The following is a 26,571-nucleotide window of genomic DNA, read 5'->3' as shown; positions in this document are numbered from 1 at the left end:
CTCACTAAAATCAGTGTGAATTTTACCCCCTGTTCCTCCCCCAGAGCTGATTTTTGCCATTCATCACTGAAATCAGGGCAAATTTTACCCCCTGTTCATCCCCCAGAGCTGATTTTTGCCCCCTGCCCTCACTGAAATCAGTGTGAATTTCCCCCCTGCACAAGCCCCTGGCAGTGCCAAAGTCAGATACCAGCCCTGCTTGGCACTACTCAGCCCAGCCGACAGCAAATTAAAATCAGTGACATGCAAAAAACCCCCCAAAACCCAGTAAAACTCCAGACAGTTCTATGTCAATGCATCACCTGCTCCTCTGTCAAAGCTAGAGAAACAAAAGGACTGCGAAGCACCAGGACTGATCCCATTTCCTGGCTGGCCAAATTCCCAGCAGGGCTGTGCAGTCAGAACTGATTTTGTTCATTTTTCCTTGTCCTACTGCCTGTCTCCTCAGTGCAGCTCCTACCGCCACTTCTCCTTTGCCTGTGGGTTATTTTTGAGCCTGATTTGAATACTGATAAATCACATCCGAGCCAGGTTTCTTATCCTTGCATTTCTCCTTACATTTTACATTTCTTCACCCACAAACCGTGGCTCAGAATCACATTTCCTCCCCCAAAACTCACACAAATCACTCCATGTGTACACATGTGGCCATCACACCTTAGATGCAAAAACCCTTTTGATTTAAAAGTATATTTTATGATTTTACAAAACAATGGTGCTTTGATAGGAGAGCTGAGGTGAAAATCCCTGGTATGGGATTCACAGGCAGGAAAAGGCAGCTCCTGCTTTACACAAGACAAAAGAAACAAGAGACAAAAGAAAAATAATCTGGCTTGGATCGGTTTTGTGGCTGGGAGGCAGAACCAGAGATGATGTGGTGTGAAACCCCAATAAAAAAAGGGTCTTGTCGAGAGGTAAATCTTACAGCTCCCCCTGAGCTTCAGCTTCTCTTCCCTGCTTGGACTGGAATATGGATCTGATTTCCCTGTCAGTCATCACCACATGTCAAGGATGAATTTAGATGTATTTAATTATAACTGTGGAAAACTGACAGGCTCAAACTGACTCGCTGAATTAGAACAGGAAAATTGTCAGTTTCAATGTAAAATTGAAATTATTTCAAATTATAATTGTAATAGTCTAGTCAATACTATGCCTTTCACATTTTCCTTTAAGAGAAAGAAGACCCCAGATACCAAAAAAAAAAACCTGACTGAAACACATCTTCCACACAGCACAGATCTTCAGTGGGAAATTCTTTGAGATTAGGAAAAGTGAACAATTTTAGATCCCAGCTTTCAAAGCTACCCCTTGGCTTTTCACAGCAAAATTCCCCCAAGCCTCCCACCTCCCCAGGGACTGTGGATAACCCCACAGAAGATCAGCAGGTCCTGGCCTGATGTGTCTGTATCCTTCAGACTCTGTCCTGTCTGGCAGCGCCCAGGGATCCTGGGCACATCCAGCAGCAGGGCAGACATTCCTTTTTCCACACCTTTAATTCCACGGCTGAGTGTTCCCCCTGCACCACAGCCCAGGCTGCCCTGATGAGCAGGAAGTGGGGTTTTCCATAAACCCCAGGATCATGGAATGCTTTGGGCTGGGAGGGACCTCGGGGACCATCTCACCCCACCCTGCCAGGGCAGGGACACCTCCCACTGTCCCAGGCTGCTCCCAGCCCCAGTGTCCAGCCTGGCCTTGGGCACTGCCAGGGATCCAGGGCCTGCCCACTCTCACAGGGAAGGATTTTTTCCTAATATCCAATCTAAACCTATTCCCTGGCAGTTTGAAGCCATTCCCTGTGCCCTGTCCCTCCACCCCTTGGAAATCCTCTCGCTCCACCTTTCCTGCAGCTCTTCCAGACACTGCAGGGCCACACTGAGCTCACCCCAAAGCTTCTCCTCTCCAGGTGAACAATCCCAGCTGTGCCAGCAGAGCTGCTCCATCCCTCTGCCCATCCTGGTGCCTTCTCCAGCAGCTGCAGGTCCTGCCCGTGCTGGGGCTGCAGTGGGGCAGCGCTGGAATGTGCCAGCATCACCTCAGGGACTTGACCCAAACATCTGCCAGCAGCAGAGGCACAGCCAACACCGTCAGGGCAGTGGTGACAGCAGCCACAGCTGCCCCCAGCACCCCACAGCTGCCCCCAGCACCCCACAGCTGCCCCCAGCACCCCACAGCTGCCCCCAGGACCTGGCTCCCAACCCCTCCCCTTGGATCATTCTTAATGAGACTTTTGCTCCCTCTTTTTTGGGTGTTTTGGGCAGAGTGGCCAGAGCTCCTCAGCACAGCCTGCTCTGGCCAGGCAAAGACATTTCCAGGTTCTGGATATACATGAAAACTTTTTTTTCCTGGATTCTTCTGCTGTTGTTCCTGTAAGGAAGCAGCTCCACTGGCAGAAATCCTTGGGCAGCAATATCCTCCTGTGATATTTCATGAGCAGCTGTTTCAATTTCAATGTCCTGACAGGCACAGCAAAAGTGCAAATTACAGCTACTCCAGCACCTATTTAGATACTCAGCTGGGGCCACTAAGGATCAGCTGTAGTTTCCTGAGCCTCCTGTAGTAATGTTTGAAAAAGAACTTCTAATTATAGTTGGAAACTTGGGAAGGAAGCAAAAAATCAAAAACCCTTCCCCAGCTAAAGAAAGGAGAAACAACATCCAATGGAAAATAATTGTAAGAGATGCTGAACTTCTGCTTTATGTAACAGATAACAAATGAACCACAGGACAACTGGCTGTGGCTCAAACATCGGGATATAAGCTCAGCACTGAAAAACCAGCTAAGCAAGCAGCAGCTCAGGAACCTATGGAGCTCCTTTTATCTCAAATTATCATGGAAGGAATGGAAGCCCTGGAAAATGTCACTGCCATGGGCTCTGCTGTGTGTGTGCTGTGTCAGGAGAGCTCCAGCTGCTCCAAGGAAATTCTGCTCAGACAGAGGCAGAGCAGATCCCACCAGCGCTGGGCTGGGCTGCACCGAACAGCCACAGCAAACTGAGGGAGAAAAGCCTTGAAATTCCAGTATTTGGGTGAAAAATGTGTGTTATTCTTGTTTTTAAAGACACACAAGTGCCATTTTTTCCCAGATTTATTCCTCAATCCAGAGGCAGAATTGCAAAGATAAGCAAAACCCCCCAAATTCTAGGCCAGGTCTTTGAGCAGATCAAAGCTGCTCATTGTGACAGAGATTAAAAGCTGCTCTGAGATGAAAATCAATACACAATTTACAGACTGCATTTCAGACTACTGCTGGGGCATTTGCCTTTCAACTCTTTAACAAAAGGCAGTCACACTCCAGAAGATTTGTCTCTCCTTCCCCTTCCCTTCATCAGGGTGTGTTAAAAAGGAAATTTTGTGGATACACAAAGTCCCTCTTCTGTAAGAACACTTTTTTTCCCTGGAATTTGGCAAATTAGACCAACATTTTTTCCTTGACTTAGCAAGCAATAGAAAAGATCAATGGTTAATGCAATATCACAGAATCATGGAATGATTTGGGTTGGAAGGGACCTTAAAGCTCATCTCATTTCTCTCTTTAGAGTACAAGCCAGCCACAAACAAATATTTGGCTTAGCCTTGGAATTAGAGCCACACAGCACTTTTTCCTCCCCTAGTGTTCAGATAATCGTGGAGAAAATATTTTAATGGCCATGAAGAAACCATTAAGGGCTACAAGGCAACATTTGGCACCAGAAATTCCAGCAGGGCAGGCCAGCACAGGATACAACAGCCCTGAATGAATTTCTGCAGCAAATAACAAATCCAAAATAAAACACTCCTCTTTCCTTAAGAACAGAAGGAACACACTAATATCCTTTTGCCATCTTGCTCTACCATTCCATGCAAATAAATTTCTGCTCCAAGAATCACCTGGTTTCACTAATTTAATTTGCATTGTTGTTTTTTCCCCGATAGATTTCCAGAAATTAATGGAAATAGGGGCAGAGGAGTGAGCAGCAGGAATAGCAGTGCTCATTCTCTAAAAGCATCCCTGAAATCCCTCACATTTCAGGCCTTACAGGCACAGGAGCTGCTGCAACCAGGATTTCTGGTGGGTTCTGGCTGCTGGCAGGATTTGCTGAATGGGATTTACCCCCTGGGACAAAGGAGCTGCATCTTCACCCAACTTTTCTCCTTTGTAATCTTTTTAATTCCTTTGTAATTCTTTCTAGGAGCAAGGCGCTGTTTCAGTCTGCATGGAATTACCACCCAAGCCCACAGGAATTGTTCCTGTTTTGTCCTCCTGCTGCATTTCTGCTCTGTGTCGTGCAAATCAGAGACAGAAAACTCCAGTTCCAGCCTTCCCTCCTTCACCTGCTGCTCACCAAGTGCTTTTACTAATGAAAGTACAACAAGGTTCCCTTTCTTCAGCTCTGGCTCCCCTCAATAGCCTCACTTTACACCCCAAAACTGCTATTTATTGTAGTATTTCATTTTAGAAATAAGACCGACTATGTTTTCACAGTAATAACTTCTATCACTTGTATTTCTCCAAAATCTTGATTACATTGCACAAACATGGAGATTTCAATGGTATCTCAATGATTTTAAACTGCTTTACAAACAGTAAAAAAGTCAAACTACAAGAAATATCAACACAGCAACATCTAATTTTTCAACTTGCTACTTAAACTGATTTAGCAGTTACATTAATTAGGTAATCCATTTAAGTAAAGCAGTCCCACATGCTTGATTTTACGTATGAGGAATAAAATGTACATGTATTTTCTAGGTCTTCAGGCAGTGAAAATCATCTGGCTTTTATTTCCTCCTCAGAACTCTGCTGCTTTACACCAAAAAAAAAAAAAAAAAAAAAAAAAAAAAAAAAAAAAAAAAAACACACACACACACACACACACAGAGAGGCTTTGCTGGGATGGCACTGGGAAACTTGGGCTACGGAGCAGAGGTTGGCTGTCAACTGCATAGCCCCAAACCAGCCTTTGATTATTTTTACCGAAATTTAGATTTTTCAAGTGCCTGTGACAGACGGAGAGGGTTCTCTTAACAACAAATCATTAAGTATTCTCAGCATGGGATTATAAATTAATTTCTTTGCTGATAAGATTGAAGAGGAAATGTTGGGGTTTATTTATTCCGAAAAGAAACTGCGGTGCCAAGGAGCGTGGCTGAATTTCAGAGCTGTGGACGGGGTGGTGCTGCTGCTCAGAAAGGCTCCAAAGCCAACAAGGGGTGGAAGGAGGAATTAATAAGGTGTGAAAAGCACGAAGGGCCACGTGCCTGTGGATGAGAGTAACTGCCCTTGGATCCGAGGAGATAACCTCTCAGAACCACTTGGCAACGACTTTTTAATGCTCAGGCCATGTAGCTCACAACAGGATTTGGAGGTGGCAGCACTGGAAAGTGGGGCTCAGGGTCCAGCTGCACGCCTGCAAAGCCATTCCCTCTGACCCCACCCAAACTGGGCTGAAATGGGATTAACTCGCTCAACAATGCTTTGCTCACACCCCATCCACTGTTCTACGCCCACAGTTTACCCATAAAAGGGGCAGAGTTTATTTTATTAGTGTGCAGGGAAAGAATAAATTACTGAGCTTTAGTCTAAATTCTCTAGAATTCAAGCTCAGGAGCTGCATTTTGTTAAACAGCTAGATTTTGTTATGAAGTTCTCACTGGAGATTTTAGATGGCCCCTGCTCTCTTCAGGAAGGGCTACAACCTCCAAAATGAGAGCAAGGATGGTTTCTGTACATTAAATAATCACTAAGGGCCAGCTCAGGAGCAGAAGGGGCCAAATGTAATTCTGATTTAACAACTTCACTGCAGCTTTAATGCCTGCCCCTTTCTGGTGCTTATCCCAGCCAATCACTATTTTAAAATTAAAAGCTAGACAGAAATAATTCTCTCTATATATTTAATTATTAACAAATAACTGCTCAGTGTATGTCAAGTCAAAACAATGCCCCTGCTTGAGAAGACAGGACCAGAAAAGAGAACAAGATGGAAATGTTCAGATGGATAAAGATTCTATCATGAATAAGGCATTTCTACAGTTTCAGTTGTTGGAAATTGCTGCTGAGAAGATCAGAAATATGGGTTCATATTTTAAAATGCAGAGGTGGTTTCTAAGGTTTTATCATCCTGTGGATAAGAACACATAGCCAGGACATGGATTTTTTTTTTCTCCCTTTCCAACATATGAACTGTTCTCTTCTTGTAAAACATTTCCTGGTGTCCCCCAGAAACCCCAAACCTCTCCAAGAGTCCATGATCCCCCTGCCCTGGTGCCATTACTGCATTTTGTCCTTTCCAAGAGCCTAAATTTGGGTTCCTGGCAGCAACAATTCCCCCAAGGCTTGTTGGAGACACAAACTGCACCAGGAATTCCCCCAAAGCCTGGGCAGAGTTTGTCACAAACCTGGCAGGGACCAGCACCAAAGCACCCCTGGCTGGTGATGCTCCACACAAACCCCCTTCCCCTGTAAATCCATTTTTGGGGCCCAGGGCAGAACCAAATCCCCAGAACTATTAACCAGCACCCAGAGAACGTTGGAAATAATCCCTTATTTTTCTTTTTGCTGTATTTAAACTTTGCAGCTTCTGCAGAGCCACGTTTCCAACTCAGAGCTTGGAACATGGGTTCATCCCCTAATGCAAAGCTATTCATGAGTATTATTCCTTCAGTCCAAACCTCCCCCAGGGCACTTCCAACCCCCCTTCCCCATCCATACCTTCACCATTCACTGCCAGGGGAGGGGTCTGAACAAACACCACAGATCCATTTGTAATACTGTCCGGAGACTCGGAGAGAGGCTGAAATAACCAACAGGGGGTTTAGGACATCAACGGGGTGACAATTGCACTGGTAGCAGCCAGGGGAGGTGGGAGTGGGGTTGCTCACCTGGTAACTCTTCACTGTGCAGGTGTTGTCATCCTCAGCTTCCTCTGGCACGCTCAGGTTATTCCCCATAGCTCCTGTGAGGTGGAGGAGAGAAAAACCCCAAATAACCCTTTCTTTGTCATTAACATGAAATCACCACCTAATTCTCGTTAAGAGACAACCAATGGGGACAGGCTGTTAAAATCCCTAAAATCCCACCTGCCTTCCCAGGGCACCTGCCCCAACCCCATCGTGCTCAGGGCTCACAGCTGCTCCCCAAAAATGGCACAAGCCAACAAACTTTTCTGGTTTGTGGAGGCAAACTGGCTGCAGTCCCACCTGCAGCGTTCCTCGGGGCTCAGGAGCAGTTAGCAGCAGAGCAAGGCTAAAACCTGTGCAGAAATTACAACAGCTCGTGTATTTTTGTTTGGTTTTTATTTCATAAAAAGCAGAGGGAAGGAAAAGAGGCAGCATGGAAAGGCATCTCACATAGAAACTCTGAACTGCAGCCTGTGTACAAATTCACATAAAGCTTCTGGGGATTGTTTTGTTTTTCTTTTCCTCTTAATTTCAAATACACTCGGGGGACTTTCTTTTCTTGTCCCCTTAATTTAAAATACATTTATGTACCCTCTGGTCTTGCTCTGTAAATTCTTTGGGGCCAAACACTCCCTGAAAAGTGGAGGAGGAGCAAAGCAGACCCAAGTCAAGAGGGGAGCTCCTATTGACTTAGGATATAAATGTGTGTTTGCTGTTAAAGTACCCAAATAAACAATGAGGAGAAAGTCAAAGGCACACGTGGAGAGAGGGAGGTGCCCAAGGAGAGGAGGCTGGAGCTGTGCTCACCCTTTGGGATGTCCTGCACAGCCATCAGGGCTACCAAAGTTATTACTGCCCTGCTTCCTGCCCGTGGGAATCAGTGAAGCCGCAAAGAATGGAGGAGAACACCTCCTTCAAATAAATCAGATGAAGTGTTAATTAAACCACCTTAGTTACCAGAGGAAAGCAGCAGATTTAGTAAATGACATTGCCTAGGACTGGAATGGGAGAGCAGGGTCAGCTCTCACCCCCAACCCCTGGGTCTGCTCTGATTGCTGAGGGTTCCACAGGGGTTTTATTCCTCAGCTGGTATTCCCAGGATAAATCAGAAGTCCTGATTTTGGGTGGGAAACAGCCAGTGCCTCCCTGTGGATGCACAAAGAGCTCTTGTCCTTGCTCTGTGGCTGTTTCCTGGCAGCTTCCAGGGTTAACCCATGGCAGGAGGAGAAAACGAGATCTGAACCCGGGCTCGATGGTAAATTCGGTGTCTGCTTGAATCTGGAGGATTTGCTTTTGTCCTGCTCTCCCAAGGCTTGGTTTGTGCCAGGACACAGCTCAGGCACAGGATGGAATATTTGCAGGTTTGCTTCCTTTCTCACACGTGCTGTAAAGTCTGTGTGAGAGAGAGAAGCAAATTTCTCTGTTTATTTTTTAATTTCAATGATTTGTAGTTGATTCTCAGCCCCTGAAGCTTCCTGTTGAGCAGATTTTCTCACACCAGGTGAGTTGTCTGGAGCTGATGCAGAGCAGGGGCCACAGGCTCTGGTCCCTGGCAGACTTTGCTCCAGGGGAGCTCAGCCATTTCCTAAAATCCAGTTTATAATTCTCACTGAAATAAAACACACACAGCAGCCATGTGGAATTTCAAAACATTTTCACTCACAGGAACTCTCTGAAGGAAAGATGAAGATGAATAGGAGGTGCTTTTAACTAAAAATGGGAAAACTTGCAACACAATCCCAAAACACCAAACTCTGTTCTCTGCTGTGCACATGGAGCAGGACAGCTGTGGCTGCTCCATCCAGGGAAGTGTCCAAGGGACAGCCTGGGACAGAGGAAGGTGTCCCTGCCATGGCAGGGGTGGGACAGGATGAGCTTTAAGGTGCCTTCCACCCCAAACCACTCTATGATATAGAAAATATCCCTGTGTGCTACTTCTGCCCTATTTTAAAGAAAAATAACAGGTCACTGCCACCTATAGACAAATGTGAGCAGCAGCAGTGATGATCCAAAGACAGAAAATGGAATCAGACTTGCCAGCTGATGTCATAGCTCTGCCCTTGTGCCAGCACAGCTCCATCAGCTCTTGCAGCTGATTGTCCCCGTGTGTGGCTCCAGAGCTGAGCAAACCAGCAGCTCCAGCCCTGGCATTCCCATGCAGTGGTTTTGCTTTTCCCAGAGTGCTCAGGCCTCTGTTTACGTGGTCAGATCCATTTTTCTCTCACTTGATATACCGTGGCTTGAAGCTCGAGTTACTCAGTGTGAAGACGAAGAGGTTTTTTGGAAAATAAAGGCGCTTCCATGATGTGTTTGTGGATTAGATAATCACAGAATTGCAGCAGAATCTGCTTGGAAGGGCCCTTTGGAGCTCACCCTGCCACCTGCAGGGCCACCTGGAGCAGGTGACACAGGAACTCAGCCAGGTGGGTTTGGGGTGTCTCCAGAGAGGGAGATCCACACACTCCCTGGAGCTGTGCCAGGGCTCTGCAGGAAGAACTTCCTCACTTTGTGAGAGAAAATTTGACAACTTTTATAGGAGAAGATGAATTTGGAGGACTGGGAGGGGAAAAGAGGTGATTCTGATGCAAGAACATTCTTCGAAATGAGAGGAAAGCCCTTAAAAGTCAGGAGGAGCTGCAGTAATTCCTGTCCTGAGGCTTCCTTTCTAGGTACAGGTTTTTCACCAAGTTCCAAGGATATTGTCCTTGTGGGGGTTTCCCTCAGGCCAGCTGGAATCCAGCCTGACTGGTTCCAAAAGGAACATGAACTACCAGCTTCTACAGCTCTGAAACAATCCCTTTCCCAAATTATGCCTCACTGCTTCCATTGTAATGCAGAGAATAATTCAAAAGGAAAATAAACGTATTTTTAATTGGTTTTAATGTTATGTGAACCATAGTGTGCCAAGTTCAAGGCTTGGGAAAATCCTCCTTTTTCACTCTCTTTCTCTCAAAAATCTTTGGTTTGGTGCTGACAGAATGGTAAAATCTTTGAAAATATGAGAGAAAATTACAGCAAAATCTATGATCTGCTGTGTACTCCTGAAGGCAGCCAAGCCTCCCCTTCCCGACGTATTGACCAGCCTGGAATATTGCAATCCCCCACATCTATTAATGCCAAAACTCCACAATGAATTCCTCACTAAAACTTACCATATGTTGTATTTAAGCATCATAGAAAGGAATCCATTTCCCTGCCCTTGGAACCCAGGTGAGCTTGAGGACATGGCCATGTCCAGGTGGAAAAGCAGAATTTTCAGCTCTGCCTGATGTGGAGGGAAGAGAGGGCTGATAATAGCACAGAGTTCAGAAATTCTGCTTACCTTGAGAGCAGCTCTGCCTTGTCCTGCAGGGAGAGGCACCTCGGACCCGTGCTGGGGGTGGTGGGAGCAGGGCCAGGTGGCTCCGAGCCCTGGCAGAGCAGTGGGCACACAAGGGACAGGAGGAGGAAGGGCTGGGATGAGTCACCTACAGCAAACAAGGAACACCCAGGAACACCTCAGATCCAGCCTGCCAGGGGTGGGCATGCTGGACTTGCAGTCCTTAAGGCTCTTGGGACAGTTTTATACAATTCTTTCAGCCACTCCACGCTGGAGCCAAGTGGGAAAAGCAAAATAGTTCAAACATTCACACCCTGGGCTCTCGGGGAGGGGACAGCTCCACAATGCCACCAGGTGAACAACCAGTCCCAGTCTGGCTGGGGAAAGGCTCTGCCACAAAGCTGAGCTCCCATTCTGCAGGAAAGACCAGGGCACTGCGGGGGGAAAGGCAGAGCAGGTGCTTTAAAGCCTAAATACAGAAAATGAGACTTGCAGGAGCTCCCAAGATCCTTGAGCAGGAGAGCACAGGCAGGACTGCTGGAGCAGAGCAGCAAAAAGCAAGTGCAAAAAATGCTTTTGTGAGAGCAAAACCCAGGAAAAGCCAAACCAGCACGGCAGAGCTGCTCATTAGGGAAGGAAGGATAGGAAGGATCTGAAGGATATGAAGGAGTTACCTGGGGGAGAGGGGCCAGGACAGCCTCTGGGAGCCGGAGCTGGTCCAGGTGAGGTGCTGCTCACCCAGCCCAACTGCTCTGCCACTGTCCTTATCCCTGTCCCTGCTCTGCCCCACAGTCAGCCCAGGGAGTGCTCACAAACACTGGGTGCAAACACAGCCAGGGTGGAGCAGCCCCGTGCCCCTCCCCAGCCCTCCCCAGGTGTTTTCTGTTCTCGGCTCTCTGGCCACCCAAACCTGCTCCCAGGCACTCGTGGATCCCTGGCCCTGGGGCAGCCCTCACCACCCTGCTTTGGGAATGGTGGCATTGTGCTGGACACCCACAACCCCCTTCCCAGCGCGGACTTTTCCCAAAGTGCAGAAAACCCCGAAGTTCTTTTACTGGCACGACTGTTTGCTGCCATCAATGTGGTCCCGAATCCCCCTGCACATGTGCAGGCTGAGTGGCCCAAATCCCCCTGCACAGTGTGCAGGCTGAGTGGCCCAAATCCCCCTGCACAGTGTGCAGGCTGAGTGGCCCAAATCCCCCTGCACAGTGTGCAGGCTGACTAAGTGCTGCTGTTTTCAAGCCATTGTCAGGATTTGCTTCTCCCTCAGGTGAGTCATGGAGCCCACACTCACACTGGGGGTGTCTGCAGCGGGGAGAGCTTTTTGTTCTCAGTTTTCACAGCGCCTCAGCCATAAAAGCCTGGCTTTGCAAAGTGAGGTTTCCACAGGCAGGCAAAATAGCAAGAAAAATTTCCCAATTTAACGGTTTGACAGGAACACCATCACAATCCCTGAGATCTGTTTCCCGATTGACTTGCTTGCATCATCCAGCTGGCACTTTTATTTCAGAGTTGCTTTATGGGTTTGGGTATAATTCTGTTGCTAATCATGACAAAGAGAGGAAAACAGATTTGTCAGGAGGGTTGTGCTGGCTGTAGAGGGTGTCAGGTGCTTCAGGGGTGATGAGGAACCTGCAAGGGTGGAAACAGAGCAGGAATCTCCATCCAGCACCTCAGCAGGGTGTGGGAAGGGAGGAGACATCCTGATTCCCTCTTTTCTTCCAGCACTGAGTCAATCATCTTTCTCGTTTTCTCCTTGGTGTAAATCCCTGTCTGCTACAAGCTCTCAAAATTCCATCCACAGACAGGATACGATTTAGGAATGGTCTCTGGGCTGTTCATGTGGTGCTGGGAACAGAACTTATCCCTGGGAATAAGCTGAGGCACAAAATCCCTGCCTGGCTGTGAAACCACTCATCCGTGCAATAATGCTGGACTAATTGTCTTTTTTATTTTTTGGTCTTTCTCCCCTGGTTAAAATATTATTGTGAAGTGATTTTGAAATGCAAGATGTAAATATTTAATTCTGGAAATGCTTCATTTCTGTAAGAGAAGGCCATTACATTCACTACAAGTTTGCACCATATTTTGCCTTCCATGGATCTCTTTGCTCCTAAAACATCTTCAAATTCAGCCTTAAAACCTTAATATTGATCATGAAAGAAGTAATTTGGGTTATCATATCCTTCACCTGGGAATATAAGAATTGCAGTGCTCCTTTTCCTCAACAAAAGGCTTTTCCTCAAACTGAGCCATCATGGTGAGCTTTATCCTGATTAATTTTTCCCAGTTGTGTGGACAATGAACCATCCATTCTTTGATGTGTCTTTCAACTCTTTAATATTCCTTCCCAGTAATTTCAGAGCCATCCCATGTTTTCATCAAGGACAGACCAGAGGGGCACACGGTGAGTTTTGTTTTGCCAAACTGGGAATTATTTAGCTGGGTGGCAGCCACAGAAAACCTTCTGCACAGCACAGCAAACTGTGCTGCTTTCATGATTTTTCAGTGCTCAGAATGCTATTTTTTCTTTCTAAAAATCTCCAGTGAAGCTGTCACCAAATAAATCTTCCTCCCCTGCAGGAAATGCTCAGCTCGTGCATCTGACAGCTGCATAAAACTTCCCGTTTGTTAATGGCACAGAGCTCCCAACAATTATCAATGATTAACCAGCTTCTTTTATTACTGTCCAGAACGAGAGCCAAGAGCATTCAAATATTGACAGTCGAGGAGCAGATGACTCCTGGTCTGTGTTTGCATCTGCTTTTGGCACACGTGGTCTGGAGAGGGGCTGATGTGTGGGTTTAAGGTGAGGGTTTCCATCTGGCTGCTGCTGTCAAGGTTTATTCAGCAGAGCACGAGGGATGAGCAGCAAAACCCCCCTGGCAGCACAAGAAAGGGAGGGCAGAAGGAACCTGCAGGAGAACAGCTGAGCAAAAAGCAAAATTAGGCATAACTCCAGTGGAATTCTAACAGTTTGGAACAAAATATAAATGAGGTTTTGACTCAGCTTTGATGTTTCACTCGGAAGAGGATGGATGGCGTGAATCACGGATTTTTTCAGATGAGAGAGCCCAACATTTGCATGGATTGATGGATCTTGGATCCCGGGCAGGGAGAGCTGTGGGAGCCTTCTGAATCCCAGGTCCAGCCCAGCCCCTGGGCCTCTGAGATCCACAGGGTTTGGTTCTTCACGTGGAACCTGCATGCCTGAGACACTGAGTGACACCTCTGAGGGTCACAGTGTCAGTTCAACCTGCTTAGAGAAGGTTTCCAAAAACCCCAAGGCAGTGCAGTGACTGATGCTGCTACACAGCTGGGGCTTCCACATCTGACAGACCCCAAAAAAAGCTGCTGGCACTCCAAAATTCCTGCTATCCATTACAAAATCCATAATCCTTGGGACAGACGTGAGCTGGAAGCTGGTGCAGAGGTGAAGTCATCCCCGTCAGCACAAACACCCTCCTCTCTGGGGGAGCAGGAGCTGCTTTGAACTGAAAAAGGAAAGCACATCTGAACTCGTGTTCCTGCAAACCTGAAAAGCCTGGCTCGGAGCTCCAGGGAAAGCTGCTCCTGCTTAAGTTCTGCTGAAGTTCTAAGCGTGACTGGATCTGGCTCCTTTACTGCTCGTGGCTGCTCGTGGTTGCCCCCAGTGATGTTTTCAGCAAGTCGGGTTTCCCCGCTGTCTCTTACGGAGTTCCCATCAGTGGTCGGCCCTGTCCTGTGTTTCACCACTGTGGTCTGGCTGGGTAATGAAAAGGAGAGGATGCAGGAGCTCTGGGAAGCAGCACCATCCCTAATTATTACCACGCTCCCCGTGCCTCTCAGCGGGCCCCGGGTGAGGCTGCAGCCCGTTCTGTGGTCTGGCTCTGCAGCAGCTCCACCAAACCCAGAGGAATCCCTGCAGATCCACACTGGGGTGGGAGCAGCCTCTGGCTCACACACTCCAGCTGGAGCTCAATGGGAAACATTCCCTCATTCTGCTTCCCAGAGATGCCTGAGCAGCGTTTTTAGATGATATTTCAGCCTGGAGTTTCTGCAGACTGTGAGTCAGTGTTGCTGTAGGAAGGGAGCTGCTGATCTGATTGTCTCTTCTTCCCCCATCATAAAAATCCCCCAGGTTCCTGCTGCCACTATTCTTCTGTTTTTAAAGAGGGAGGATTACAGACTCTACACCAGCTATTTCTCCATGTGGGAGCTTCTAGAACAGATAAAAGGTTCCTGTGTCAGGATTGAGACAGAGAGTTATTGTAGACGTGGTGCCTCAGTGGGTGGAACAGGCATTTGAACCACAATTACTCTCCTGTAGGAGCACTTTAAATCTCTATCAAATATGCAGTGATGATAACAATACTATGTCAAATATTCACTTCCTTCATGCAGCTTCTGCACAGCCTGGGTCACCACTTTCCCCAGCAGGCTCTGCTTTGAACCCCCAGGCTCTGCTTTCCCCTGTCAGCACTTCCCCTTCCCAAGCCTGAAATACGGAAAATTTGAGGAGCTGCAGCTACTAAAAAGAAAAAGAAGTGTAAAAATTCTTCTTGTAAACCCTGTATTTAATTCTTGCCTTTAGTGAGGAAGTAGCAGGCACATGAGCATGGACCCGCAGCAGGGGCAGAGAAGTGATGGTTTTCGGGGGGTGTTTGACCCACCTGGGTCAGGTCTAGGATGTTCTCCTGTCCTGAGGAGGGGCCGGGTACGAGCTGAGCCTTCTCTGATGGGAAGTGCAGAGCTGGGAATAGCAGAGTGCCCACAGCCAGGTCTGTCCTGGCAAATTCCTGCTGCCAACTGGACACGGGTGAGGCGATGGCCACACTCCTGCCCTTCTGTCAGGTGCTGCTATGAAACATTTGTTTCCCCACCCGTGTGGCTTTGGGCTGAGAGAAAAGTCCAAATTTTCTTCTATTTTCTTTGGGCTTCTCCCCAAAACAAACAAACAAACAAACAAACAAACAAAAAACATCAATGGCCTCAGGCACGTTGTCCTGGTGCTTCCTGCTCACCGGGATCAGCTCTCCCTGCAATTCCAGCTGTGAATTCCTGCAGCTGCCCTGGAGCACGGGGTTAAAGCTCCTCTTCAGCACAGGAGAGCCCTCTCAGGTCACTGCAGGATTAGGACAGCTGGAGCCAATTTTTCTCCCTGGAAAAATATGATTTGCTGAAAATTTGCTGAGTGGAAAGGCAAGGATGGATATCCCTGATGCAGTCCACTGAAGGGATAATAGCTTTCACGCTACGGGAGGAAACATTAATCTTAGTGAGGGATAAGGATTTGATATAATTTTATTGCTGCCACTGGGATATCAGACAGGAGCTGTGCCAGCCCCTGGGCTGTCCCTTTCCCTTTCTGAACTCGTGTGAGCTCTGTGACCCCGCCGGATTACTCAGCACTGCTGAGAGCCAAAGCTTTATTCCAGGAGAATTCCAGGGCTCCCTGAGCAGCCTGTCCTCCAGCACAGCTCCCTGGCGGGCAGGCACACTGCCGTAGCACATCCTCACTGCTGCCTTGTGCAGGCTGAGCTGGAGCAGAGGCTGGGCAGAGCTACAGAATAAAGCAGGGATTCATTAAAAGGATCTCCTCCATGGATCCACCTTGGGCAGCACCAGAGCCCAGCCAGGGCTGCACCCAAATGAACCCAAATGGTCCCAAAATGCACGAGCGCTCCCGGGGGCTCTCACTGGGATCAGCTCTGCTCCATTGGCACATTGCAGTTCATTGTCCAGTTCCAGCTTTAGCCCATGCAGTCCCATCCTGTTTATTTTTCTCTCTCCAGTCCACGTTGTTTGTGCTCTTGGGCTGAGATTTGGATCATTTGTCCTTGGTGCCCAGCTGGAGCAGGAATTGTTTTGTCTCCCTGCTCTGTGCAGAGAGCTCACCATCCCCTCATGTGAAGCCCAGACCCACAGACTAAAGCAGCACAGAACCTGAAAAATAGAAAAGCCAAAATCTGAGGCATCAAGGTGACACCAGCATGGGAGAAACAAAACAGGAATTTCAGGCAGCACAGGGAGAGTTGGGAATCCTGGTTCATGAAACCACTCATTTAATGAAAAAAAAAAACAAAAAACAAACAAACAAACAAACAAACAAACAAAACTAACTTATGCACCTGGGATTTTGTTGTTTTATTGATTTAGCTGTTTCCATGGCTTTGAGTGCATTTAGAAGTGTTTTGATAGGTTTGGGTTAAAAAAAGTAATTATCAGGGTGAGAAAATTGTCAGTGTTGCAAAGAGAGGCAAAGAGGAGACATCAGCTATTCAGAATTCATAGTGCAATTTGAGGCTCTCCAGCCTGACTTAACTCACTGGCAGTAAAATCAATAATCCCAAGTCCAGCAATATTCTACAGTTTTGGAGGGGATAATATTGCCAGGTAGGAAGCTTGTGACTCAAATATTTAAACGTGTAAATCCTCAAAAGCAGAAGTGGGAGCTGTGCTTTTGAAGTTGAGGAGCTAAAAAAACTCATCTTGTCACATCTGACCTCAAAATTGGTTAAAAAATTTAAACTATAGGAAGACTTTTAGGGCTGGTGCAGCTTGGAGCAGTTGCTCCTGGATTCAACCCCAAATATCACTTTTTGAGCTTTAAATGGAGAAGTTTCACCTCATTTGAGAGCAGCTCTCCAGCAGTGGCACTGCTGAGCAGGACCTGCCCTGTCCTCCATGGCCAAGGCTTGGGAATGACACTTCCCATATAACATTTAACTTTTGCCTTTATTTTGCCCACTTGTAAAAAGCAATTAGAGCTTTAAATCTGACCACATTCTCAGCATCAGCTGGCAGAGATGGCCAGGGATGCTGAGGGGTGCTCAGGGAAATTCAGGGATGCTCAGGGAAGATTCGGGATGCTCATGGGAGTTCCGGGAAGCTCAGGGAAGATTCGGGATGCTCATGGGAGTTCCGGGAAGCTCAGGGAAGATTCGGGATGCTCGGGGAAGCTCAGGGATACCCATGGAAGTTCCGGGATGCCCGGCAGTCTGTCAGCAGGTGGCGGCGTTAAGCCGCGCTCAGCGAGGAGATGCTCAGTGCGCTCAGCTGAGCCCAGCGTTTTACCCAAAACGGGCAATGAATTTCCTTTCCCTTTCCTTTCTTTTCCCTTTCCTTTCCCTTTCCTTTCCCTTTCCTTTCCCTTTCCTTTCCTTTCCTTTCCCTTTCCTTTCCCTTTCCTTTCCTTTCCTTTCCTTTCCCTTTCCTTTCCCTTTTCTTCTCCTCTCCTCTCCTTTCCCTTTTCTTCTCCTCTCCTCTCCTCTCCTCTCCTCTCCTTTCCCTTTCCTTCTCCTCTCCTCTCCTCTCCTCTCCTCTCCTCTCCTCTCCTCTCCTCTCCTCTCCTCTCCTCTCCTCTCCTCTCCTCTCCTCTCCTCTCCTCTCCTCTCCTCTCCTCTCCTCTCCTCTCCTCTCCTCTCCTCTCCTCTCCTCTCCTCTCCTCTCCTCTCCTCTCCTCTCCTCTCCTCTCCTCTCCTCTCCTCTCCTCTCCTCTCCTCTCCTCTCCTCTCCTCTCCTCTCCTTCCCCTTCTTTTCTTTCCTTTCCTCTTTCCTCTTTTTTCCTTCCCTTCTCCCTTCTCATTATCTATTTACAATTCTCACTTTGCATTGATCTATTTACAGTTTTTTGAGCCCATGGGCTGCAGCCCAGGACTGAAGCATTTGAGGCCATTCAGTGTCACCACTGCCGTGGTGACAGCACAGAAGTGCACTTGTCCTGACAGAAGGAGTGCCCCCAGTCAGAGGGAATTCTGTCTGGGAATTCTGCAAATGGATTTGGGAGGAGACGTGCCTGGCTGGCTACAGGGGAGAGCTGGAGGGAGCTGGAGGGAGCTGGGGCTCTCTGCAGTGCAGCTGAGGACTTGGGGGCCAGGCTGGCACTGCTGTCAGCCCCCCGGGAGCTGCAGGAGGTGCCTGCAGGGAGAGAGAGGCTGCCCAGAGCTCAGGGCTTTGTGCTGGGTGATGTGAAGGAAGGGAAAGGGTGGAGAAGGGGTGATCAGCATTTCCCACTGCTGCTGCAGTGACTCACTGGCAGTGCCTGGGACACTCTGCCTGCCTGGCATCTCGCTTTCCCTGGTTACCAAAGTCACCCTCACAGGTCATGGGGCCAGGAATCACCTCCAGCGCTGCTCATGGGCTCGGGGTTTTGGGGTTTCATCGTTGGAGCTCTCTCCAGATCCAGCTGTGACCTCATTCCCCCGCTTTATCTCCCTGATGAACTGGAGGGTTTGTCACTTTGCTCACTGCTGCTCCTCCTGCCACACCTGTCTCCTTCACGACTTTACACCTCACACTTTCAGGCTTGGCATTTCCTTTTCTCAAATGCTGCTTTTCAAATTCTTCTTTCAAATGTTGGTGAACACAGTGACAAAGCCTGACCACAGAACATGAACGAATCAAATATTTCAGACACCTCCACCTGGAAAAAGCCATAAATCTGGGATAACAACAGTAACTGCTGATATGCTTTTGAAATAACATTAAACAATACATTTTAGCACTTAAGAAAATCTCTTAGTAGAGATTCAGAGACCCCTAATAAGGAGAAATGGGTTTGGTATCTGCTGAAACCACCCTTCTCCTGCCTTGCTTTGAAAGTCTTGGATCACTCCTGGAGCCAGCAGGATCCTTGGCTCACCCAGGTCTCACCTGGAACTGCAGTTCCACTGATTGTTCAATCATTTAGATGGCATCCAGGTAACTGTAGGAAAGAAGATTCCTAGCAACCAGCCATATCCCTCCACGTTATTTCTACCAAATGAGATTATTGTATCCATCAAAATTTCCATTATTGCAGCAAGCATCAATTGTGTCCATGGTTTGGTCTTTCCTTCTAACCCACGCTGAGGTTCCTGGAGGATGTGACAGTGATCCCAGTCTGAGCACGAGGGATTCCAGCCTTCCCAGCTCATCCTGTGGGGATGGCTTTGGGAGTTTGTCTTTCCAAATGGGTTTGGTCTGGCTCAGAGCTGTCCCTGTGTTTATCTTTGTGCAATTGCTCTGCATTCTGTTTATGAATTTGGGATAGAGAGAACTCCAGGGAAGTCTGGTTAAGCCCAGCAGATTTCTCTGAACCGTGGGATTTGCATCATTTCCCAGCAGAAACTCCCTCTCAGCCCATGTGCTGTCCCCACACCAAAGGCCAACTGCAATATCAGATTTAGGATTATTGGAAACACAGGTTTGGGCTGGCCAAAATCCCTCTGGCACTTCACACCTTGCCACAGGATCCCAACCCACTTGGCAACTGCTACAGGGCAGTTTGGAGCTGATTTTGCCTCACCTGTCCTCAAATCCAAGGCTCAGCAGGGGTTCTGGACATTATTTACACAACTCCTTCTGGCATCTGTGTCCTGCAACTTCCAGGGCTGGAAAACACTCCCTGCCTTGCCTTTCCCTCCCTGGGAGAAGGTGCCACAAGATAACCAACCTCAGTTTTAAGTTTCTGAGCATTTGGGACTCAAAATGAGGTGCTCTCAAGCAGCCTTGTGCCTTCCAACCCTTTCCAGGTACTTCCATCCATTTTCCCCTCCTGCAAAGGAATTTTCTGTCTGTTCTCTTCTGCCTTCAGCCAAGGACAAACCTGGCTGATGAACTGCACCTGTCTGTGCACGTTTGTGCAGCTCAAACTGGAAGTGAGATTTCTATTCTTTAATTGCCTGCTCTGGAAAAAAATATAATCTTTTCAAGCCCTCTGGGTTTCCTCCATGCTGCTACAACACCAACTGTTGTCCTTGTGTTGTTAAAATAGACAGTCTGTGGTGACTGAGGGGAGAGTTTGGCTGCACAAGAGCTGTTCTTGTCAGGACAGACTCATGGGCAGGTTTGTTTTTAGCATCTTGAGCAAAATCCTAGGTCCCAGCTGTGAAAATAACATGTGGGTGTCAACAGGTCAAGGGCATACTCATACATCCTTTAAAAATTAGGTTATCATGGTGATTGTCCTTTAAATAAAGAAATACAACCAAGAGAAGTTGATTTGAACATCGATATTTGGGTAATTAGGAGTAACTTAAACATTTCTTTAACTATCAGTTTCTCTCTCCAGCATTAATGAACCGGCTGTTATGATTGACTCCTACTCCAGCTTCATCCCTTTGTTCCCATTTTGAGCAAAAACCCCAATTTAGGCATGAGACACCTTCTGAAGATGCCTCTTGTGCAGGCAGAGGTGGGGGGGAGATAAATGCCACCACACGACTCAGGCTGTGTCTCCAGCCACACAACTGCCACTGTTTGCTCTGAACCTGGCTCATTCTAAAGTTAGCTTTGGTGTTTTTTTTTTTTTTTTTTTTTTTTTTTTTTTTTTTTTCTCTCTCAGATCAAGTTTTTGTGTTGTTAAATTTGTTCCCTGGGGTCAGGGAGTCCGTGCTGGTGTTTTCAGGTGTGGTTAATGATTTAAGGTGACTCATATGTCAGGGCTCACTCACTCAGGCCTCACAACAAACCCAGCAGTGACTCAGGAAGTTTTTTTATCATTGTGTTGAGATGATTTGTGCTCACGGAATTCTAAAAGAAAGAGGAATAACAGATTTTTTTTTTTTTGTGTGTGTTCCTACTAACTGTTTGTAGCTCTGTGAGAGGATTAGATAGCCCTTATCTGGCCCACATGTCCCAGAAAACAGCAGGTCCTGGGCTCCTGCAGCTGCTGCAGGGCTGGGTTTACAGAGGACACCGTGGTTAATGTTTTTGCAGCTGGCATGTGACTTCCAGAGGGGACACCCGAGGGACAGGGAAGGGGGAGCTCTGCATCATGTGGCACCGTCGGGGTTGCTGAGTGCAAGAGGCAGAAGCATTCCAGGTCTCATCTGAACACGTCCAACCCCAGGGAAGGGCACCCACCCATTTTAGTCAGCTCTGGAAACACCTTTAATGTGCACAGAGATTAACAACGGGCACCTTGTGCAGATCACAGAACCAGGGCTGGGAGGGACATTAAAGCTCATCCATCCATGGCCAGGGACATCTTCCACTGTCCCGGGTGCTCCAGCCTGGCCTTGGACACTTCCAGGGTTGGGGCAGCCGCAGCTGCTCTGGGAATTCCATGCCAGCCCCTCGCCACTCTCAGAGAGAGGAATTCCATATTCCATCCCAATGTGCTGAGCAGGGATCACAGAGGGAACGGTTTCCACATGCCACTGTCCCCTGCTAGAGGCTGACACAGCAGCAACAGAAGCTGAGGTTTTTTAGGTCAAAAATAAAGAATGAGCTTGAAGTGTTGAGTCAGAACAGAAATCCCATAGGAAAATTGTGGGCGCATTCCATAAAATGAGAATTCTTCAGCAAGGATTAGTAACAGCTTACGTATTCTGGATTCTCATGGCATGAGAATACGGTATTCTGTTACATAAATGTCACTTTTTGTAAGGCTGGTGAGAGATAGGGACTACTTTTTTGCCCCAGGAAAAACAATTGGCTGGGAATTCTAAAAGCATCGTTATTGTGTTTGTGTATCCTGCAAATTTCACATGCAAACGCTTCCGAAGAGCGAGCCTGGCACTTCCCTGACTCCGGATTTGAGGAGTTATAAATAACTGCCAGGAAGCACTACACGTACCACTAGTTTGGGAAATGTTTAATGGGGGTCAGTGTGCAATCAACTCCTCAGGTAACGGAGTCCAGTGGACAATTATTGCCTGACACTTCAGTTTTCTATTTGGATAATTTGACCTTTTAATTGAGCACTTAACCTGAAAGTTTACACAGTTTGAGGCCACTCTCAGAGGAGAAAAAAAACCCCACTATTATATATATTCTTCTCCAAATTTCCAATTAAAGGAAAACCGTGGGAGATGGAGTTTTCCTGTGGCTGCTGGCTGGTGTGGGAGCTCACAGGAGGAGAGCAGGGGCGTTTGAAGCCCAGGGATTTTCTGGTGGGGCAAAGTGGGTCATGTACTGCCAGGGCTGGGATGGGCTGCCCTCGTTGGCCTCTCCCTTATCACAGGAGGGATTCCTGCTGGAGGTTTGCTGGGCGTGCTCGGGGTGAGCCGGGTTTGCTGTGCACACACAGCGTGGCTGCATTCCGTGATTCCCCAAAGCTGGGGTTTTTTTGGAAGTGCAGTTCATTCACTCAGCAAATCGTTCAGGAGTGGGAAAAGGCTGGAGGAGGCACGGCCAGGACTGGGTCCAGCCTGTCTCCATGGCTCCCTGTGCATTCCCAGCCTGCTCCCCTTCCCAAGGCTGCCCTGATGCTCCAGGTACCACCTGGTTGCATTCCTGGGGGCTGAGCTGGTCCCAAAGATGCCTCAGGTTTTGGCTTTTCCATTTTTCAGGTTCTGTGCTGCTTTAGTCTGTGGGTCTGGGCTTCACATTAGGGGATGGTGAGCTCTCTGCACAGAGCAGGGAGACAAAACAATTCCTGCTCCAGCTGGGGACCAAGGACAAATGATCCAAACCTCAGGCCCAGGAGCACAAACAACGTGGGCTGGAGAGAGGAAAACAAGCAGGATGGGACTGCATGGGCTAAAGCTGGAATGGGACAATGAACTCCAATGTGCCCATGGAGCAGAGCTGATCCCAGTGAGAGCCCCCGGGAGCGCTCGTGCATTTTGGGACCATTTGGGTTCATTTGGGTGCAGCCCTGGCTGGGCTCTGGTGCTGCCCAAGGTGGATCCATGGGGGAGATCCTTTTAATGAATCCCTGCTTTATTCTGTAGCTCTGCCCAGCCTCTGCTCCAGCTCAGCCTGCACAAGGCATGACCAAAGGGAATTCTGCTGAAAACGGTGCTTAGAGAAGCCACACCATGATAAAATATATATATTTGTACTTCCATGTGAATGTTCTGCAGCTCTGGTGGATCACCCAGCTGCTAAAATGGGTTGTAACTCTACCAAGGAAGTAGCTTGGAGATTCAGAGACCTCAGATTCCAGTGGGGGTTTTTTCCTACCCTTAATAGTGTCCGATAAAAGATAAAAGTTGGGAACTGTTTTCCTTCAGATCAGCAATTGCTGAAAGCCAGGGCAGTGCTCTTACTCATGGGCAAGCCTGATAATCCCAGCAAACTCACTCATCCATCCTCCAAGAGGAATTTATTCATTGCTGGTAAAAAGGAGGAACAGCCTTTTGCAATATGTTCCTCCCAGCCAACCCTCCTTTGCTACTGGCTTCTTCCTACCAGGTTGCCCAAGAATAATAAAGAAAATTCAGTGAGGCTTTTTCACACCACTGACTACCCAATGTTTTTGTTGGTAGCAACAAACCCGGGCTTAAAAGTTTGTGCAATGTGGAGATGGGATGGGTGGGTGGGGGAATAACTGAAAATGCAAAAGCAAACTCAGGGTTTAGGGTGTGGGATTTAGGATGCTTCTGCTTTGGGTGAGACAGAGAGGGAGAGTAAAAGAGAAAGAAATTCAACACAGAAGCAGTTCCAGCTGAAAATTCTCAGTGAAATTGTAGAGAAGAAATAGGTTTGGGAGATAATTTCTCGAAACATTTTCACAGTAAAAGAAAAACAGTGGTTACAAAGATTTTTACATCTCTGAATATTTTCAGTATCCTCTGTGCAAACAAAGTGGTCTTGACTCAAGCCCTGCTGGAGAAAATGTCCATAATTTCCCTTATTGACAGTTCTGGCTGAAAAAACAGCAATTAACACACAAAATTAATGCCAGCTTCTCTGCTGCAACAAACTCCTTGAGGTGAAGGCCAATGGAGCTTTAATGATCTCTTTAGAAAATGGAAATGGTCATTTCCAGCACAGCCAGCCATTACTCTGCCATTTTAACCATCACTGCCAAACCAGGAAATATTTTTGTGCTCTGAACTGCTCAGAGCTGGTGGAAATCTTGCTCTGAGTGTGCCTGTGACAAAGAATATTTAACTTGGGAGGGCAGGGAAGAGCAACCAGTCATTCTGCTCAATTTTATTATTTGTCTCAATCCCGCCCAGTCTGGAAAATGTAAAAACAAAGAACACTTTATTTCTCAAGTTATCATAAACATGGATTAATCCTTGCGACCTTACAGGAAAGCTGAGGGTGCTGCGGGATCAGAAAGAGGGGAAATCCACACGAGCTTAGAGAAATGCTGGCATTTTTCACCAATAAACACGATGTGTAGTGGGATGATCAAAGCTGCTGCATTAGTTCAAATATTATCCTTGGAACAGAGCCACGGCCACTCTGTTCTGTTTCTTACTTAACCTTTCAAGGAAAGGTCCCATTACTCATGAGAGTGTCTCACACTGCTCTGCAGCTCTCCTGCTCTGCTTTTCCTGCTGTTTTTCCTGCTCTATCCCGAGGTCACACGGCTGCAATGTGCTGCTTGCCCACACTCTGACACTGACTCCCACTTGCTGCATTTTTGGGTCGCATCCTGACCCTCATTATCTTTACAAAGTATCTTAAAATTACCTGGGTCTTTTATTTCTTCTGACACCGTCATTCTGCCCTGCTTTTCAGACTCAGAGCAGTTCCTAACATGGTAATATTGGGGAAATCTGGGCAAATGTGCAGCTGAGAGCTGTGAGCTGCATCCCAGCTGAGCCTGCATCCCTGCTCCCGGGGGCTGCTCTTCCCTCCATCCCCTGGAGGCTGGAGGGAGGAATCTGGGGCACTTTGGCCACAGTTCATTCCAAAATGGTTTGGGTTGAAAGAAACTTTAAGTTGATCCCATTCCACCCCCTGCTGTGGGCAGGAACACCTTCCACTGCCCCAGGCTGCTCCAAGCCCTGTCCAGCCTGGCCTTGGGCACTGCCAGGGATCCAGGGGCAGCCACAGCTGCTCTGGGAATTCCACCCCAGCCCCTCACCACCCTCCCAGGGAGGAATTTCATCCCAATATCCCACCTAACCCTCCTTTCTGTCATTTTGAAGCCATTCCCTGTGTCCTGTCCCTCCATCCCTATAAATTCTCTCTCCATCTTTCCTGCAGCTCCTTGAGGCCACAGTGATGTCACCCCAAAGCTTCTCCAAGCTGAACAATCCCAGTTTTTCCAACTTTCCCCCACAGCTGGGGGGTACCAGTGTCACAGTTCTGGCACTCAGGCTGGGGCTGCTCTGTCCCCAGCTGGGGACATTTCCCAGCCCGGGCCGTGTCCCCCTTGCCCTCATCCCGGCGGGCCCTGAGCTGCTTTTTGTGTGTGGCTGCTTGAAAAGGTCTCTGGCTGAAGGTTTCCCCCTCACCCCATGCCCTGGCACTGGTTATTCATTAAACCCCCTGCTATTAATAGCAGAGCACAGGGTGGGAGTGCGGGTTCAGCCAGTGCGTTCTCCGACCGAGGAATGCCAAAAATAGACACAAAAGTCCGACCCTGATGAAACTTTAACTGTTCTTAGTAAAAAAACCCACATACTATACTAACTAACTGATCCCTGACACTCACGTCCGAATTCCTCAGAAGCTGTGGGATAAATGTGTTCAAAAACCCATCATCTGTTTATATTTATTAATTTTTTATATTTACATCGCATTTACAATATATTTTTTTATATTTACATTGTATTTACAATACATCTTTTGGCTGTATTTCCAAATTAATACATATATTTTTTTCTCCTGCTTTTCAGCTGATGAGGTGAAATGAAGCTCCAGGATGTTTCAATGTGTTTTATTAAGTGTGATCGGCGATGGGCTGGTGAAGGACATGAGCTGCAGGTGTCACCTGCAGTGCCTGCCCCTGTCCCAACCAGGACTTGGGGCAGGCTGAGAAAACAGCCCAGGGAAGGAGAGAATTTGGGTGGGTGGGGGATTCCAGGAGGGAAGGGGGAGGATTCTGACAGGCTGAGGTGAGCCCTGAGGGTGAGAATCGATGGTTCCTCAACTCCTAACCAGTGGTACCAGGTAAATCTGGAAAGTGCAGCACAAAATGAGAGGAGAGAACTCTGAGAGGAAGCAGAGGAGGAGGAGTTCACCTGCTTTTGATAATGACAGGATTAACTTTGAGTTACATGCTGCTCCCTGAGCTTTTAAAACTTTCACTGTTAATGTCATATTTATGATTTCTGTGCGAGCTGAGGAGATGATCAAGTCCTGCACAGGCTGCTGGAAGCGGCTCAGGAGCAGGTTTTCCCCAGGACCAACACTGCCTAATTACAGTCTGGCTCTCCTGCCAGGTAAGCCAAGCTCTACCTCTGGATTAACCACTGAAAATAAATCAGTTGCCTCTGCCTGCAAGACAAGAGCACCAAGGTAGAAATGGCTGCATACTTCTGAAAATTTAAGTGCTATCCACGCACAAAAAAGGTTCAACTTTTGGCAGAAGTAAAGTTCTCCTGCTCAGACCAAGATTGTCCAATTTCAATTTAGTGGTGCTGACTTGGGCCTGCTGGTGCTGTGCCTGAAGGTGTTTGGGAGGAGCTGCTTTCTACAAATCAAAACACGCCGTGAGACTGAGGGGGTTTTCATGAAATGCCCTTTCAAAATTAAAATAAAGAGTTGTTGTCATAATAA

The 26,571-nt window shown here is 47.7% G+C and overlaps 1 protein-coding gene across 1 annotated transcript in view; it reads right to left on the bottom strand.

Moving 5' to 3' along the window:
- BCAS1 (brain enriched myelin associated protein 1) overlaps nt 1-10,219 on the bottom strand; it is a 38,703-nt gene extending 28,484 nt beyond the window's left edge. The window contains exons 1-3 of the mRNA XM_068208064.1: nt 10,201-10,219; nt 6,861-6,934; nt 6,691-6,772 (exon numbers count right to left, since the gene is read on the bottom strand). Of these exons, the coding sequence (XP_068064165.1) occupies nt 6,691-6,772; nt 6,861-6,929 (151 nt within the window). The 5' untranslated portion in view covers nt 6,930-6,934; nt 10,201-10,219. The remainder of the gene's footprint in view (nt 1-6,690; nt 6,773-6,860; nt 6,935-10,200) is intronic.
- Between the last annotated feature and the right edge of the window lie 16,352 nt (nt 10,220-26,571).

This window comes from Anomalospiza imberbis, chromosome 17 (assembly GCF_031753505.1).
Source record: "Anomalospiza imberbis isolate Cuckoo-Finch-1a 21T00152 chromosome 17, ASM3175350v1, whole genome shotgun sequence".
NCBI lineage: Eukaryota > Metazoa > Chordata > Aves > Passeriformes > Viduidae > Anomalospiza > Anomalospiza imberbis.
The sequence above is the reverse complement of the archived record's forward strand: the minus strand, read 5'-3'. Positions and strand labels throughout refer to the sequence as shown.